Below are 18636 nucleotides of genomic sequence, written 5' to 3' on the forward strand. Positions count from 1 at the left end.
ACTTGTATTGTATAGATTGTATAGATCATTGTGTATTGCTGTTTACAAATCTACACCGGTTGAGGAGCCGGGAAAAACAAGCATCTCACGTTTTTCTGAATGTATAAATAAAATAATTAAATAATATGAATATGAATATTTTCATATTTCATGAATCGTTTTTAACACTCAAGGGTATTTCCACTAGCTCATTTGACTCTTTCTGCTATTTAATTTCCTTCATTTTTTGAGAATCCAGGTCAGATTTAAACTATCCTCGTCGTAATTCTTAATTCAAACGTTAATAGAATATTCCCAGACTGTGAATCCCACTGGCCCTTGATGGATACCACCAACAGTTGCTCTCACACTCCTACACGGTAGGGGGCGACAATACACGGCTGCTACTCATTGTACAAGAGAAGAGGACCACACGACGTCACGTGTTGTTTAGTAACAGTGACTTGCTAGGCAGGTCGGAAATTCGGAATTAATTTCAGAATTTATAAAGTTGGTGCCTTTTAAAACCTTCATTGAGTCACATAGGAATACTGAAGAAACTCTTAGCTCCAAACTATTTACAATGGAACAACCCTCTCTGCCCGCAGTAAAGGTAGCGTTACTGTTGACTACACTGCCTACTTGCTGATTGATTGATTGATTGATTGATTGAAAAGTTTATTAACAGATTGCAGAATGGGTACAGTACAGTACAGCTCAATACATACAATTGTTAAGAGGATGCAGACCTGAGAAAGACTTTCGTCTTGTTTCCATCAGGGTCCTCCATTTTCAATTCATCATATGACACACACGACATACAGATAGACAGTACTGCCTACATCTATACATAATCGTATGTAATTGTATTGTTATATTGTTTACTTTACACTGTCTATTTTTACCTTTCTACTATACTATAATTGTATTATGTCTTATACTATTATCATGTTAGCATAGTTACCTAAAGCCCTTTTCGTGACTGATGCACCGAGTGAATATACACTCGGTAGGTATTCACTTGGTGCATCACAGTCACGAAAGGCGCTACATGTACTGTACCCCCCCCCCCATACTGCTATGATGCCTGCATTTCCCCAAGGGGATCAATAAAGGAATATCTGATCTAATCTTAAAGAGTAATTCTATGTGACAGTAAACATTAGCTGCTACCACTATCTGTCAATGTTTTCTAGCTGTGACCCACCTTTACCTGTTATGATCATTGCATGTATGTTGTATGTGTTTGTTGGAGCCTAACTCTAACATAATATATAATTCATATTCTCACAGGCTTCAGCTGTCGAAAGCAATGGGGAATGTGTCACCCCGTCTCACGACGGGAAAGAGAACCGGGGTGAGCCTGCCCCGGTCTCTGGAGGCCCCTGGACGCAGCAGGAGTGCCGCTATTTCTCCCAGGGAAGACACTGTAATTTTGGGAAGAAATGCCGGTTTCTCCACATAAGAGACACTGTCAAGGTCAACCACAGCAAGGCCAGCAGACGACCCGAGCCGGAGCAGAAGGATGGAACACCACACGACCGGTTTGTTGTCCCTCAGGACACACAGAGTCCTGGGGATGCGGGCCACATCAAGCACACCCACCCTACTAGGGCCGCGCCAGCCGCCAGGAGCGAGAGGGCTAACCGGCGGCCCTGTCGGTACTTTCTCTCCGGCTTTTGCACCATGGAAGATAGGTGTCGCTTCTGGCACCCGGAGCAGTTCCCACTGGTCAGCGAGCAGCCGGTACCCCGAGCTGAAAGCAGACCCCGGCAGAGAGTGGCCGCCACCCGGCCCAGCGCCCTGCAGGAGGTCAAGCTCTGTGACATGACGGAGCAGGTCACGACGCAGCTGCGAGACACTGAGATCAGGCAGATGACCAAGCGTTTCTCCAAAGATCAGCTTATTATTCAGGAACGAGACGATGGCCAAGTCACTTTCTACAGGGCTACTGTAGGGGCCACTGATCCAGATTGGGTAAAATATACTTTTCCCCAACTTCCAAAAAAACAACGATAATATATATTATTGTATATATTATATATATAAATCTTGGTGACCAGAATGAATTTGGTCTTTGTTTTGAGTAAATGGACATTGTTGTATGTAACCCGGTTTAAGAAATAGGTAGCCCCTTTCGTGACTGTGATGCACGCCAACAAGGTTTGGCCGAGTGAATCCACAGTCCCTTGCTCCTCAATGGCAAACCAACCTAGATTTACCCTGAAGAACTGGTTCTAACCAAACCGTTCGTTATACAAGTATCACAGAGAAATTTCAAAGGTACTCACAGTTGCACGAGGGTTTCGAACAGAAACGTTAGGGTTTGAAAGCTTGGCGTTGCTAATAATTTTTTTTTATAATTTTTATAAACTGGTCAACACAGCTTTATTTCCGGCATTGGGTGCCTGATGCGCCTGCGCTGTGATCACAGCGCAGGCGCATCAGGCAGCTAAAGCCGTTTTAAGCAAACCCTAACGCTTGTCTGTTCGAAACCCTCGTGCAACTGTGAGTACCTTTGAAATTTCTCTGTGATACTTGTATAACGATTTATAACAATGTCATTGTTACAGAAAGCTTTTAATTAGGACGCAGTAATGTTAGCTGATACAGTAATTAAGGTATTGTGGGATATTCTGATGAAGAATGTTCTCAGTCAACCGAGGTTTGGATAATAAGGTTTATTACCAAACAGATAGAATACATAGAGAGAATGGCTGAGGGTTTCCCCCAGGTGATCAGCTGAAATGACCCAGGTAAGAAGACCTGGATTGTGGTCGGGAGGAGCCCTATATAGTTAAACAAGGGGGGGGGGGGGTGTGGTCCCATTTGATAGGTCAAATGGGGGGGGGGGATACAGGTTTGGGGAGAGGGGAGGGGAATGTCTTATTCCACAGAGGGGGGGGGGGGGGGGGCACAGGTAGGGGATACAGGGGAGGGGAATATATTTACATGAGAACATTATATTATACCACAATTATACCACAGTATCCATAGCCAGCATCACACGACGGCACTGAGACTGTAGTAGTTCTATGTGGTCAATGCAAATGGATCAAGCAGTGCTTAAAATCGTTTATATTTTGGTTAGTTTGATGGAGAACCAATTCAAACATTTCGCTGCTAACCCAGTCATAGATCTCATTCAAAGCCGCTGCCCTTCATCGTATGATAAAATGGTGTCACTTATCTGCTTAGCTTAATAACTCATAACGGCAACGTCACATTGGTGATTGCACATTCATAACACTTGCCTGGCGCTCTCACCGGGGCCATAGTCCACAAGGCGTTGGCTTTCCCTGCAGATCATTATTGACTGACCCTCTCCTGAACCGTACATGATATGGTTTAAGGTCATTATGGCATACGGAGGATTATACTGATTTGCTTTGTTCTCTTGACTCGTAGCCTTTTGACCTGAAAGAAGTTGATATCATGGTGAGCTTCCCAGAGACGTACCCTCAGGAGGTAACTACCGCCGTGCTCCCTGTCACAAAACCTGTTGCACAACAACACACGGTATAATGATTCAGATTCGGATTCAGATTGTTCTTATTGTCACAGTTTTTCCAAATGTACATACATACATTCAGGTTTTTCCCGGCTCCTCAACCATAGTAGATTTGTAAACATAGTACACATCGTATATTCTATCTATACAAACTATAACTATAACTATAAATATAAACTAGATAAGCTATAAATAAACTAAACTATAAAACTAAACAACACAACGTATATATTCTGTTTATGCTAACGTATACAATACAAGGTATATGTTGTAATGATGTACATTAATTGACCCCCCCCCCCCCCCCCTCCCTCTCTCTCAGATTTTCACATTGGTTATACCAGCAGACCAGGACCTGCCGTCAGTGATGGGAAGGTGAAAATAAATGCACTTTATGACATTTACACCTTTTGAAGTATGGATGAGATAGAATATTCAAATTTTTGAATAGTCGATGCCAGTCTCCACATCCGATTTTCATGTCAGAGTTGAATTTTTTATATAATATATATAATTAAAATAAAATGTATTTTTTTTTATATATAAAATACTCATTTTTTTAATTGAAGCAAACTATTCTTATTTAATTCCTTTTTATATTTAGAGGCAGCCTAATTTTCATAGCCTAATTGATCTAAAAGATGCACATGCTACTGTTTCTTTATTAAAACCGGTTGATAGGCCAATGCAATGCTGTTATAGGCTATGATGGTGAATGGTGGCATTTTGATTTATTGTCTGTCAGCTGAGCCAATCAACGTTCTGAAGGATTATCTGAACTTCAGATTCTGAAGTGCCTATTTATGTGCAATACCCTTTGATTTTAATGATCCATTCTATTAAAAAGAATAACTGAATTTAACTGAAACTGGACATTTTAACTGAATTTAAACCGAAACAGAAAATAACAATATATTTTTTATATAATAAAAAAATATATATATTATTTCTATTTTGGGGGGGGGGGGGGATGACGACGAATAGAATATTAGAATATTCAGTCTTAACACTTTCAGCGCCATAAACTGTCCCCATCTCTGCCGCTTAAAGGGGAACTCCACTTTTTTTGGAAATTAGCTTATTTAACATCTTCCCTGGAGTTAGACAAGAAGATGCATACCTTTTTTGTCTCTGTGCGTGCATTTTAGCTTTGGGAATAGACGCTCCGTTAGCATAGCTTAGCTTCATCACTGGAAGTGAGGCAGGACAGTAGCCTTACAGTGCCTTACAGTGTATTGCAAGGTCTGACATTGACCAAACTTGATATGCATGACCTTGGTGGGCTCTAGGTCAACTCCTGAAAAGGGGGTCAATGTCAGACCTTGCAATCAAAAGTTAGGGGGCGCACTGAAATTATGGCAAGGGTTATTAGCCCCCTAACTTTTGATTGCAAAGTCTGACATTGACCCCCTTTTCAGGAGTTGACCTAGAGCCCACCAAGGTCATGCATATCAAGTTTGGTCAATGTCAGACCTTGCAATACACTGTAAGGCACTGTAAGGCTACTGTCCTGCCTCATTTCCAGTGATGAAGCTAAGCTATGCTAACGGAGCGTCTATTCCCAAAGCTAAAATGCACGCACAGAGACAAAAAAGGTATGCATCTTCTTGTCTAATTCCAGGGAAGATGTTAAATAAGCTAATTTCCAAAAAAAGTGGAGTTCCCCTTTAAAGGCCAGCTTAAAATGGTAATTTTCGCTGTGTTTCACGATGTTTGCAGAGCTGTGTGTTCTGTATTATGTGTGGCTCATTTGACAGACACTGCTTGTAGTCCAACATGGTAAAAAGAGTTTGTTTCTACACACTCTAGTTTGCAGTTTATTACACGCTCAATATTGCGCATTTCCAAGATAATCCAGTCTTTTTCCATAGATCGCGAGATAAAACGTGTTATGTGCAATAAGCCCAAACCGTTCTGGTTGATCCCCTGAAACCCCAAATACTCCCAAATCAAAGGTATATACCATGTACACACATTGTACCTTCAAAAATTAATCATCAAGGGGAGGGGGGTCGTTTTAACTCAAAACCGTGATCGTGTTTGTCGAGCATGTTTATGTCCGGTAAAACACAAAACTGTGATCGTTAGAAAAACATGTTTCAGGTTCGGTAAAATAGACATAGATTATACAAACGAGCCAGGGACAGCTAGAATGATCCGGATGATGATTTAGAACGGGGATCAGAGGAAAAATATCAAAGGATCAAAACCCGACTTTTCTCGGGTTTGGCGCTCAACCACTACTGGCGAGATAACCTGACTTTATTCGTGATTGGCGCAGAATGGGTTAAGAACCAGCGTTTTTCCGAATAGCACTTTTGCTAGAAAGTCCCATCCCTACTTTGAAGCAATCGATAGACGGCGTCGGTGCTAAGTTGTATCTGTCCACGCAGGCACGTACAGCAGGCGTCTCTGGAGTGGCTTCAGGCCAAGCACGCAACCAACCAGCTGATGGGGAAGATGGAGCTGCTCTTCCTGCCCTTCCTTCGCTGGTTGGACCGCAGCATGGAGAGACTGTTCACCGAAGGAGCCAGGCAGGTGCGCATGCGACCTGTTAGACCAAATTGGGGTCGCGGGTAGGTGACAGTGGGGTCGTGCATTGGAAAGTAAAACAAAAATATATATATTTTTTAATTGCATAATATTTTTTTTTAAGTATATGTTCTGGCAACATATTTTGGTTAAATGTGCCTTGTTTTATAAATGTGTATTGATAACATAGTGATGTAGTTACATTTTCTAATAAATATGCATGATCAAGTTCAACAACGTGTGCTTTTATTTTGATATTCCTTAATTCCACGTTAAAATTACGCGATACATTAAGTGTGGGGTCCCCAAAAAAAATCCTAAAAAACTGGGGTCACGGTATGAAAAAGTTTGAGAACCCCTGTTGTTGGTGACAGGTCTAGACAACATGGGTTACGCCATTCACAAAGGAGTCACGTGGTGTTGTAGTAGGAGTAAAAGTCAGCTGGTCACCGGCAGGTTTCAGGTATGGAAATGATGAGGGGGTGAACGGGGAAGTCATACTTTGCTGACCGCACGCTACACAATAGTAAATCAAGCCATGATTCGCTTTTTAATGACGTTACTATATGAACTGTTTTTAACCGCAATAAAGTAACCAAACGCAGTATCCTGGAGCAGTGATTTCATGACAAGCAGCGCGTCTGGCAGGTAGAATTATTTCCCCGGTTTAGTCTCTCGGTGATTACATAAATGTTTGGACAGTCGCCATACACCTGTGTTCGACTATGCTACTGTGCTAATATGCACAATCAAGTCTGTAACACTCAAGTTCAACACTGTTTTATGAACAATGTTACTTACCGTTACATGTCGCTGCCAGAGTCGTACCCTTCCTGCTGACTTGTTGTACAGAACTTGTAAATCGCTTTGGATAAAAGCGTCAGCTAAATAACTAAATGTAGATGATTGTATACTATTTAGGACTCCTGGTCATTTGACAGTAACCTCCCAGCCTTCGAAATAGACTTGTTGCGCTACTATACACAGTTTATCAGACACTTTACAGAACACTTTGAACACTGACAATAATTCTGTCTCTTCTCTGACCCTCCTCCACAGTTGAAAAAAGACATTGAGATAGAAAGAGCTGGATTACAGTTTGTACCATACCAGCAGCTCCAGGCCATGGTCTGCAAGGAGCCTACGGAGGAGCACACATCGGATCCCGAGGCCCATCCTGTCCCAGAGGACACGGAGGAGAGGACGGTGGACGGAGGAGTGGTGAAGAAGCAGGAGAGCTCCGGTAGTGATGAACAGGAGGAGGAGGAGGAGGAGGAGGAAGAGGAGGAGGAGGAGGGCAGTCGACTAGTGGAGAATATTAAGATCAGTGAACCACGTAGAGGCACAGAGGTGAAGCTTCTGGGCCTCCAGCTGGGAGAGAGAACAGCCACTGTTGTAGCCAGACAGATCAACGTTTGTCTGCTGTGCAACCGGTAAGAAGGGAGGGCCAGAGGGGCGCGATTAACAACGAGTGTGTTTACGTTCCATTGTAAAGGGATGCTTCTGTTTTTGGAAACCCTAGTTCTTATTTCCCAATGACGATGTCGATCAGTAGAACCTTGTCTCAGAACAATCCAAGCCGGTCCTCATACTAGCTCCAGCTTTGCAAACCGACGCAAAGTCAACGGGGTCGAGCTCCTGTCCGTACAAGCTGACGCTCATTGAAATGTATTCCACGGCGCACACAAAGTAGATTTCAGTGAGATTCAGTCAGCTTGTACAGACGGGAGTTCGACCCCATTGACTTTGAGTCGGTTCGTGGCCAACTATCCAGAGCTAGCATGAGGAAGAGCATGGATTGTGCTGAGAAAGGATTCTACCGATCAACATCATCATTGGCGAGTATGAAACGGGGTCAGGGTTCCAAAAATCAGAACTATCCCTTTAATATTCTCAATACTAGTTCATCCCAGTACAGGTCAGAGACGGGACAAGCCGCTTATAAGTGATTTCATATCGCCATTACGAATATGCCCACCCATATTGCGAGCTTTACCATGGAACCAGAACTCACAAAGACCCAAACGTTAACAATGGGATAATGTGTTTACATGCCTCAGTAACCCGGCTAATATGGGCTTATTAATTAGTTTGGGCTCCACTTCCCTCATAGCCAAGATGTGAACTTGGTCCAGCTATTGTAAATGTTATATGGTGTTTACATGCTTCAACCCGTATACCGAACTCAATTCCCGAACTGATGTCAATAAAGATATTAACATGCATGTACACTCTCAACGGGGCACGTTCCACATCACTGATAAGTTTGTGTGTGTGTGTATCTGCATGCACGCTGTCTGCAGGTGTAAGGTGCCTGCGGACCTGAGTCTGACCGGGAGGATGCCGTGTACGGCCCAGTGTGAGAAGTGCAGCGCTGGGATCAGTGCTGCGTTCAGGCCCAGCATGCTCCACCATTACAGTGACATCCTGGGCTACCTGGACCTGAACAACGCTGCCCCCGTCGACCTGGTGCTGCAGGACTGTGAGCTCGTCGTGGGCTGCCTAGACTGCTCCGAGGACAGCCTCGTGCAGGTAATGACGCTCTTCTTCCATTACTCTACTGCACAAAGGTCAGCCTCGTGCAGGTAATGACGCTCTTCTTCCATTACTCTACTGCACAGAGGTCAGCCTCGTGCAGGTAATGGCGCTCTTCTTCCATTACTCTACTGCACAGAGGTCAGCCTTGTGCAGGTAATGGCGCTCTTCTTCCATTACTCTACTGCACAGAGGTCAGCCTCGTGCAGGTAATGACGCTCTTCTTCCATTACTCTACTGCAGCGTTTACCAAACTTAGGGTCGCGACCCAAAATGGGTCGCGGACCCGTTTTTATTGGGTTGCCAATTAAAATGCATAACACAGGGCTCGAAATCCCTCCTCCTCCCCCCTCCCCGAACGTCCCTTTTCTGTACATTCGCTAATCGCTAGTTTGTACACTCGTGCCTTGTGAGTTGACAGTGACCATTCTAACCAATCAAACGTGAGCTTGATGGTTTGTTTACCGACGTCACATCCGCTATATTTCTGTCCCGACGTTAGCTGCTATAACGATTAGCTAACGTTAGCTTAGTAACGTTAAATGGTTACAAATATGTGTAACTATGGAAGGAGTAAGCCAACCGCTAAAAATAAAACTCACTGCGGGACCACAGAATGAAATAAAGTTTCGGGAGGAGTGGTAGTTTGGAGATAGCGGTGTTTCAAGAGACTGGCTACAGTACAGTAGTGATGATGTGTTGTTCCGTGTGCCGCAAGTATGTCGAAAAGAAAAACAGAAACAACACGTTTGCATTTGACTAAGAGGTTGGCATCTGTAGTAAATCAATGAAGCTGGAATCCATTTGTGACCATGAACGGAGCCATTGTCAGTCACACTGGCTGCATGTCTGTGTCCCGGATTCAATCGGAGCCTCTCAAGTGCTTTCTAACAACCTGCCCACTGTACCAAGATATCAGAGACATATACTTCCCATGAATTGCAAACACCCAAAGAGAGTTTGAAACATGACGAATAACGGAAAACTCCCATACCTACTGGGTGGAGTACAGCAATGTGCAACTGTACAGAAAAGGACATCCAATTGAATACAACCACCATAAAGGCTGTCAATCATGCAAGTATTCCTGCACTACCTGTACTGTACTGATCTCTGTACATATACCTGACAAACAAGCCCATACCTTTAAATACACTTGAAAGACTGCTGCTGTTTCTAAATGTTATATTAAGTTATCTGAACAATTCTTTTTTTTTTACTTTTTTTTTTATTTTTCGTTTATCGCGTTTCTGGTCAAGCATGACCGACAGATACAGGGTGAAACGGGATATAGAGCAGGGGAAGACATTCTGGCAAATGACGGCGGGTCCGGGAATCGAACTCGGAGTCCACCAGATCCGTGACGCAGCACGGTTTTCCCCGACGCAGAAATAGCGCCGAGATATGCGGTGAGCTACTGGAGCTCCCCTATCTGAACAATTCTATGATATGTGAATACATTTTTGGATTGCTCATCTCCAGCAGGTAGAGTTCTCCTGCTTGGCTAGGAAAGCTGTAGATGTGTTGATTCAGTTTGGCACCACATACTTATGTGAATCTGGGTTTTCTACTCTAGCATAGCTGAAAAACAAATACAGAAACAGACTAAATGCTCAGCATGACCTCAGAATAGCACTTTCAAAAACCAAGCCCAGAATAGATCTGCTGGTTGAAAACTTCAACCAGCCACATACCTCTCATTAGATTTCATTGTGCCATAGATGGAAATATTATACCCCTTATAGCAGGGTTAGAAATTTAAAAAAAAATTCATGGCTAGCAGGGTTAGAAATTTAAAAAAAAATGTCATGGCTTTTTTTTCGGGGGCTTTTTTTTGTATTTCGGGGGCACAGAATTTTTATGATAAATTAACATAAAGATTATAAAACATTGTTGACACTTTTTTTAACGGTCTTCGTCCCTATGTTTGATAACGTAATGTTAATTATGTCTCCATATATAGGGCTCTACGCTAACCTTTTTCCCAAGGAACACATGTGCTCCTAAATAAAATGTTAATAAATAAAATCTAAATAAAAATTTAGGAGCACACAAAGAAATTTAGGAGCACAGTGAAAATTGTTCAAGTAAAACAGAGTTTATTAACAAACTATTTATCACATACATATTATACTGTGCGTGTGCACACTATGAATTGAAAATGGGGGACCCTGATGTAAACAAGATGAAAGTCTTTCTCTGGTCTGCATCCCCTTAACAATTGTGTGTATTGAGCCGTACTGTATTGTACCCATTCTGCAATCTGTTAAATAAAGTTTTCATTCATTCAAGGGCTAAACATCTGTGCAAATAGCACATACCACCAAAATCACAAATTGGCCAATGCCTACTAGACGCAAAGGATATCGGTTGTCAAGCTGCTTTTGTATGTTGTAGTGTTGTTATGATACCAACATTTTGACTTTGATACAGATAGGAAAGGCAATGGAATATATTATTAGATGACGGAACATTGAAAATTATTTATACAATTATTTAATTCATTATAATTGAAACGCTATTGAATAATAGTTAATTAATAGTTAATACAATTATTCTGTTACAGCTACAACTGAGCTATAATGAATGTTGGTGGTGGTCGGAGGGGCCGTAGGCGATTATTATTCGCCACGCTTCCGTGAGTCTGCCTCAGGGCAGCTCTGGCTGCAATTGTAGCTTACCACCACCGGTATGACTGTGTATGAACGAATAATGGACTCTGTGAAGCGCTCTGGGTGTCATGAAATCCATAATTTTCCGGTCGTGCGTTGAGGAGCTGAATTCTAAGTGAGGTTTCAGTTTGCCGAAGGTGATGATGACAGATGATGGACTTTTTTTGTTGAATGTTTTTTCTTTAATCTAAATTACATTTGTGATTGACAATCTTTGTTGTGATACTTTTATGAGCATAAACATTTATGTCTTCAACATTTGGTTAAAAACAAAATAGGCCACCACAAATGTGACCAACATTTTTAAAATAAAATTTTAGTGGAGGCTAGAAATTGTGTATTTCTTTTAACACATTTTGCCATCTTATTTATATTGAAACATATTTTTAAATAAATTGTATAGTACATTTTGCTCTGGTAATCCACTGGAAATCCACCCCTCTGGTGGGATCAAGATAATCCAGTTTTTCGGGATCAAACGTATCCAAATCCTGTGTTGTCGGTTTGAACTACCCATTTGAAGATTTTATCCAGATTAAAGCTTGGATTTTATTTCCTGATCTGATCGGATATCAAAGTGATCCTAATCCTGTTTTTTGGTTTTCAACTACCCAAAATCCTATCCATCACCAATCGGATGGGGATTAAACGTTTTTAACTCCTGGGCCCAGGATATAGTAATCAGTCAGGGTGATCCTATCCTGAATTGCTTTGAAATACCGGGACAAAATCTGGTCGAGTTGTCTGATCCTGGATCACAAAAAATGGGATTTCAAAAGCTGATCTGATTGAGATTAAAAGTTTTGAACTACTGGGCCCTGGAGTTTAAAGATAGGCAAGTGGTCCGTATGCGCTACCATTAATTTGTGCTAAGCTAGGCTAGCTCGCGGCCGGATAGCTTTCAACTGAATGCACAGAGAAGAAATTGGTATCCATCTACCGTAAGTGCATTTCCCATAATGTTGGCGTGGTCTTTTAACAATTAATTGACACATTACTGTAACATAATGAAATTAGAAAACAACACTCTCAAAACAGAATTATATAGTTCTTCGTCTGAAGGATTCTATTAGGTCTATAAGATGGGTCCATCTGAGGGGATATTTGTGCTTTATTGTTTCTCTTCAGAATGTTTCCTACGGTCAGACAAAGGAGTTTAATTGTGAGCACTGCCACAGCAAACTCAGCATCCTGGCCGACAGCACAAGATTCCAGTATATTCAGCCACGTTCCAACAATAGAGGTTAGAGTTCAAATACCATGTTACACACGGGTCAACAGGGTGTGATGCGAGGTGACATTAGTTTGTTGTGCTATCGCTGTGCACTGTATGTAAGGTCCTTTTTTATTATTGTATTTTTTATTATTGCACCATGTGTGTCTGTTGCGCTTTAAACTTATTAAGTTGTTGACGTGTCTTTGCACATTAACACTTTGAGCGCCGGAGGTTAATTCCCATTTAGTCCCTTGAATGCCACCATCGGCGCCAATGTTAACGTTAATATCGCCTAATCTATGTTTTAAATGATGGCTATGTGTCTAATCTGCCCGTCGCTTATCAAAGAATCATTTTCCAGTCAATGTTGTCAAGGCAGATTGGTTTTTTATCGCTTCATTTCCGTTTGATAGCATTTTGAAAAGCACCCGTTTTCAGGTGAAAAACAACACATTCTATGATAATCGCCTTTTACTGGAATATTCCAGAACGTTGATATTTGTCGGCCTATTTATGAATTGTTTTCAAATAAACGCTAGATGATCGATAGTATATGTGCACGCACGTTCGAGCCGCGCGCTGATAATAGCTGCTCTCATTCCTCATGGCTTTTACAGTGAAAACAGCTAGAGCACATATCACAAAAAAGCTTATATCTCTGTGAAAACGAGTCTGATTATCCTAACACTGATAACATAGATTCCTTACCTGACATCAGATGGTATCCAAATGGTATATTCCAATTCCTGATCACCATTCGAAAAAAATCGATAAGTGTATAGATCCAACGTGTATACAGTATAACACATGATCCACGTGGCTCAGAGACTCCAGGATGAACTCTGGTAACCCCGGCTGCATCAGTGAAAAGTAAAATGTGGAGTCAGAAATCCGTTCTCCCATTCACTTTCATTGAGTCCATTCCAAAAGGGTGATTTACCACCTGGGAGACGATAGGGGGCGCTTTTTTCAGATCTGAGCGGCGGCGGTCCCCCCTTTCATGCATGCATGATGAAACATAATACTGATAATCTAGCGTTGATTTCAGATTGATTGTCGATCCAAGCGAGGAATGGCACGCTTTATAGTGAAATGCAATAAAACGCTGTTTAGCTGCGTTTCTTGGGATTACACAGAATTACTCTAAAACTATATTCATATTCACCACGGTATAAAACGGAAATGTATTGATGAAAAAATTATCTGTGTTTTGCATCTTGACCGAAAGAAACTCAATGACAATCGACTATATTATTAGATCCATAGCTATAATATTTAATATAGTTTTAGCACTGCAAACACCGGCATGTACCCCCATTCATTACAGTGCTGGCACACATGGCCATACGCCCACAGCGACCTCTGGCGCCCAATGTGTTAAGTGTCAGCAGAAAATAAATCCTGTACATCAATTCAAACAATATCTGAAATAAAATGTCAAAAATACCCTTACCTGCCAGAGATGTACCCCTCCTGCTGACTTGTTGTTCACAATCTGTAAGTCACTTTGGATAAAAGTGTCAGCTGAATGACTAAATTGTAATCGTAGTTGCATTAGGTGAATAAAGTGTTTATTTATTCCTACTCTGAATGGCTGTTGCACCTCCTCAACTGTAAAGTGTTTCTCACTCAGGGCCGAGTGACTCAGCTTTGGGTCGGAGGAACATAAGAGACCCCGCCGTGCAGAAAGGGAAGCCGCTGCCGGGGAAGGGAACGTGCAAACATTACAACCAGAGTCACCGCTGGCTGAGGTACCCGTCTCTTTCGCTCATAGACTGTAAATTAGAGAAGTGCATGACGGAGCGCTGAGCCGTGCCGGTGGAAGTTAAGTCGGGTCCATGTGCCGTCAGGTTCCCATGCTGCGGCCGGGCCTACCCCTGTGACGCGTGCCACGACCAGGACCAGGACCACCCGATGGAGCTGGCCACCAGGATGATCTGTGGACACTGTGCCAAAGAGCAGGTGAGCTCAGACCCTTCTGGACCCTTTAAAAAGGTGCTGTAAGTGGTGCTTTCCCTTTTGTTAACCCTTTCACTACCACACTACAAAAGGTTAACCTTTTACTATCAAACTACAGTCTGTAGTGTAATAGTAAACGGTTAACCTTCTGTAGTGTGGTAGTGAAAGGGTTAACCCTTTGCCGTGTGGCAGTGAAAGGGTTAAAGTGAACAAATTAAAGTGGTCTGCATGTTAAAAGAATCACTCTAGATTCCAACAGTCATCACTGATATAGAGTGTTTGGTCAGTAACATTGGTCTCCCAGTCCCTCCTGCTTTGTAGTAAACAGAAAATAAATTTTCTGGTATCCCTTCCCACTTCATCCAATCAGGAGAGAGAACCTAGATATAGCCTACTTATTTCAAGAAATCTTGCCAAGCCAAATTAGATCACTGCACTGGTAGATTTTTTTTACTTCAGTGATGGCTGTCAGAATGTAGAGCTATTGTTTTAACATGTAGACCACTTACAGCACCTTTAACTCATTGACTGCCAGCTATTAGCCTTGGCCCTGTGGTAGCATTGCCACGCTTTAAAAGATAGGAGTGAGTCACCTTGTTTGTAGAGCTATAACTATATTATAGCTATGGATACAATACTATGGCCCATTTGACATAGAGTATCTATCGTTCAATATGTGGGAAAAAATAAATGCATCCATACATTCCCGTTTTATACCGTGGTGAATATGAGTGGTTTTAGATCGGTCTGGGGTAATTCCCGAAATGCTGAGGAATAGCCTTATGCGTGTATTATACTATAACTGTTGCCGTTTCTTGCCTGGACCTGCTATTATTCTCGAATCAAATCTATATCATAGGTATTATGTTTCATCATGATGCTTTGATCGTCACCAACGGCATACGTTGTGGAGTAACGTTACACACACGTTCGGATCGATATGAAGACATGGTTGGATCAACACAAGATTGATATCATATAGCCCTTACCTTGACTAGGATGTACCCCAAAAAGAATATTCCAATGATCTGATCGCGATTCCATCGTGTCGCCAACATAATCCACCACACATCATGCATCGGGAGCATTTGATCCTTCTCACTCTGACCGTTATAACCGATCAGATTGCCAGAAGAAAAAAAAACTACCCGGAGACATTTGATCGACGCACAGGCCAAGATATAAGGTTTCAACGGGTGCTCGATACCGCCACCTGGGAGGATCTGGCCGGTACTGCACCCTTGGCGTCGCAGTATGCCTTCTACCGGCAACATACGGGTCCCTGAATAATTGGAAAAAAGGAGGCGGCTGGGTGGCGCAGCGGACATTGCGCTCGTCACCAACGCAAGAGACACCGGGTTCGACTCCGGCTGTCGGCGTTGCCTCCGGCTTAGCCAGTCGTCATACTAACTCAATTGGCAGAGTTAGCGGGTGGAAGTCGATGGGTGGTAATCTGGCCGTTGTGGACAGCGACTCCTACAGGTCGGTTGGGGAAGCCTGCGCAGCAGAGACAGGAAATGGCGGGGTAGTGTGAGCCTCCCACACGTTACACCTCGCCAATGAGAGTCCGCGCTGGCAGGTGAAAAGATGTGACAGGCTGCCTCCTCGTGTATCGGAGGGGACACGTGATGCAAGGCTTCTATCCTCCCTACAACCGGCCAGTGGGGGGCATATGTGAGCAACGTTCAAGACAGGGGAGGGGAGAATTGGCACAGCGGGTAATTGGGATGGGAGAAAAATAGAGAAAAAGTGGAGAAAAAAAAATATATCGAGAGAAAAAAAGGGAAAACGATCAAATAACGTATATATACGTGGTTGGCGTTCAACGGTTGTCAGCCAAACACGTATATAATCATTGTTTGGCGGCCATTGAGTTAATTAGAAATCCGTGGGAACCTGTTTGGCCTAATTAGCATGACGCGTCAATTCCGTCAAATAATCCTGTATTGGATTCCTATTGGAAGCACGAATACCCAAGGTACTGTATTAGAAATGGACTTTTTTTTCCTTAATTTTTTTTTTTTTATCACAATCCCTTGAAATCTTTTGCAGCCATACAGCAATGGAACACCTTGTGTGACCTGTGGAGGCATGATGACGAGGGGCAGCCGCACCAGCCACTGGGAGGGAGGACAAGGCTGCAGGAACAAAATCAAAATGAACAGGTAGATCTTTCACTCACTTACTAGTATGTTACTAGTGTAACATTATATAAAATGTAGTTTTTTGTTTTTTTAAAGAACAAAACAAAATGTTTTATTCGGTCTTAACACATTGTCTGCCATGCAGTTTTCCCATCTTATACCACTCTCTGCCAGTGCTGTAACCCTATGGAGTCGCTCACCTTCTTTGCATGGCTATAACTTTTTAAATATTATAGCTATATCGACATTACTATGGCCCATTCAACATCGGGTATCTATCGTTCCGGATGTGGGAACGTTATATTTTTCCATTCATACATTGTCGTGTTAGTACCGTCGTGAATATAAGTATGTTTTTAGAGTGTGGAGCAGTAATTCCTAGAACGCGAGTTATAGGCCCGACGCATATTATACATAATTGATTGGCGTTTCGTTCCTATACACGCTATATTAAAAAATTTAAATGCATATGGTCGCTATACATTATGCTCCATCATGCGTGAAGGAAAGGGGGGGGGGGGGGTCGTTTATGATTCCTTGATAGTCAGTAACGGCTTTCTTTAGTACGACATCATACGGTGATCAGATGGATTGCAATAAAATAAATGCACAAGCTGGAATTAACGTTAGATTTCTCTTACCTGTGGCTGATGAGTCTGGAGAAAAGAAATTCCAATTATTTGATTTTGATCTGCTAGATTCATTTTCCGTTTGTACGACGCAATAAACGCCGAAAGCATATTGATTCTTGCGTCTCGAAAGCGATCCAATGCACTCGAGGTGTTTGTCTGGATCCACGTAACAAGATATTTTACATTTTCCCCGATGCACAGAGTGCCACATCCGGTTTAGAGTGGAGTGCAACTCGCCCGAAATCCACCAGGCGGTGGTATTGAGGCGTTCCAATATCAGACAGAGTCCAGCTGGCTCCCGGAGCCTTGCTGGATGAATTATGAATGCCAATAAAGGAAATAACGATCATAAAAACGAGTAAACTCGTTGTTGGCGTTATTAGATTGGCGGCCAATAACGAGTATACTCGTTTTTGGCGCAGAACCAGTTAATTGACCTATCTCAAGCCCTGCCATCTTTAAAAAAAAATTATCCACTTTTTCTCCTTATTTGCAATTTTTCTCCCATCCCAATTTCGTGTTTCCAATTCTCCCCTCCCCTGTCTTGAACGTTCCTCGACTATGCCCCCCACTGGTCGGTTGTAGGGAGGATAGAAGCCTTGCATCACGTGTCCCCTCCGGTACACGAGGAGGCAGCCTGTCGCATCTTTTCACCTGCCAGCGCGGACTCTCATTGGAGAGGTGTAATGCATGGGAGGCTCACACTACCCCCGTCATTTCCTGTCTCTGCTGTGCAGGCGTCCCCCAACCGACCTGTAGGGGTCGCTGTCCACAACGTCCAAATCACCACCCATCGACTTCCACCCGCTGGCTCTGCCAATTGAGCCAGTATGACGGCCGGCCCAAGCCGGAGGCAATGCTGACACCCGGATTCGATACCGGAGTCTCTTGCATTGGTGACGAGCGCAATCTCCGCTGCGCCACCCAGCCACCCTCCCCGCCATCTTTTCTTGATCCTCCAATAACAACTGCTGCTTCCCCAGTTGTGATTGGAGGATCGAGAAAAGAGGGCGGGTAACATATTTTCAGTGTTACATCGATTGACATTGTTTCCTTTTTTTATAATCAACAGAAATGATCGACATAAATACAGCAACACCAACAAGACTATTTCAAGGAAAGCGGCCGGTGACAAGAAGTAGACCGTGAAAGAGGACATAAGTGATTTGTAATAATGAAACTATATGACTCACTGTGCTCTTTCTCTCTCTGCGGGGGCGACAGTGGCTCAGGAGGTAGAGTTGGTCGTCCGGTAATCGGAAGGTTCCTGGCTCGATTCCAGCTCCTCCTGGCAGCGCGTCGAAGTGTCCTTGAGCAAGACACTTAACCCCCAACTGCTCCCGATGAGCAGCTCGGCACCTTGCACGGTCGCCTCCGCCATCGGTGTGTGAGTGAACGGGTGAAAGTGAGGCACAAGTCATGAAGTGCTTTGAATAAAAACTGCTATATAAACACA

General features: G+C 43.0%; 1 protein-coding gene across 1 annotated transcript; it reads left to right on the forward strand.

Annotated features, from left to right (window-relative positions):
- The first annotated feature begins 438 nt into the window (after positions 1-438).
- LOC311245156 (uncharacterized protein) lies at positions 439-18636 on the forward strand. The gene is made up of 12 exons (XM_084334956.1): positions 439-592; positions 1273-1956; positions 3388-3447; positions 3813-3865; positions 5884-6028; positions 7082-7455; positions 8326-8554; positions 12358-12472; positions 14079-14196; positions 14296-14407; positions 16457-16569; positions 18253-18636. Exons 1-12 carry the CDS (start codon positions 563-565, stop codon positions 18320-18322), a joined length of 2103 nt encoding a protein of 700 aa, XP_084191082.1. The 5' UTR covers positions 439-562; the 3' UTR covers positions 18323-18636.

Source organism: Notolepis coatsorum, assembly GCF_963971535.1.
Source record: "Notolepis coatsorum genome assembly, chromosome: 18".
NCBI classification, from domain to species: domain Eukaryota; kingdom Metazoa; phylum Chordata; class Actinopteri; order Aulopiformes; family Paralepididae; genus Notolepis; species Notolepis coatsorum.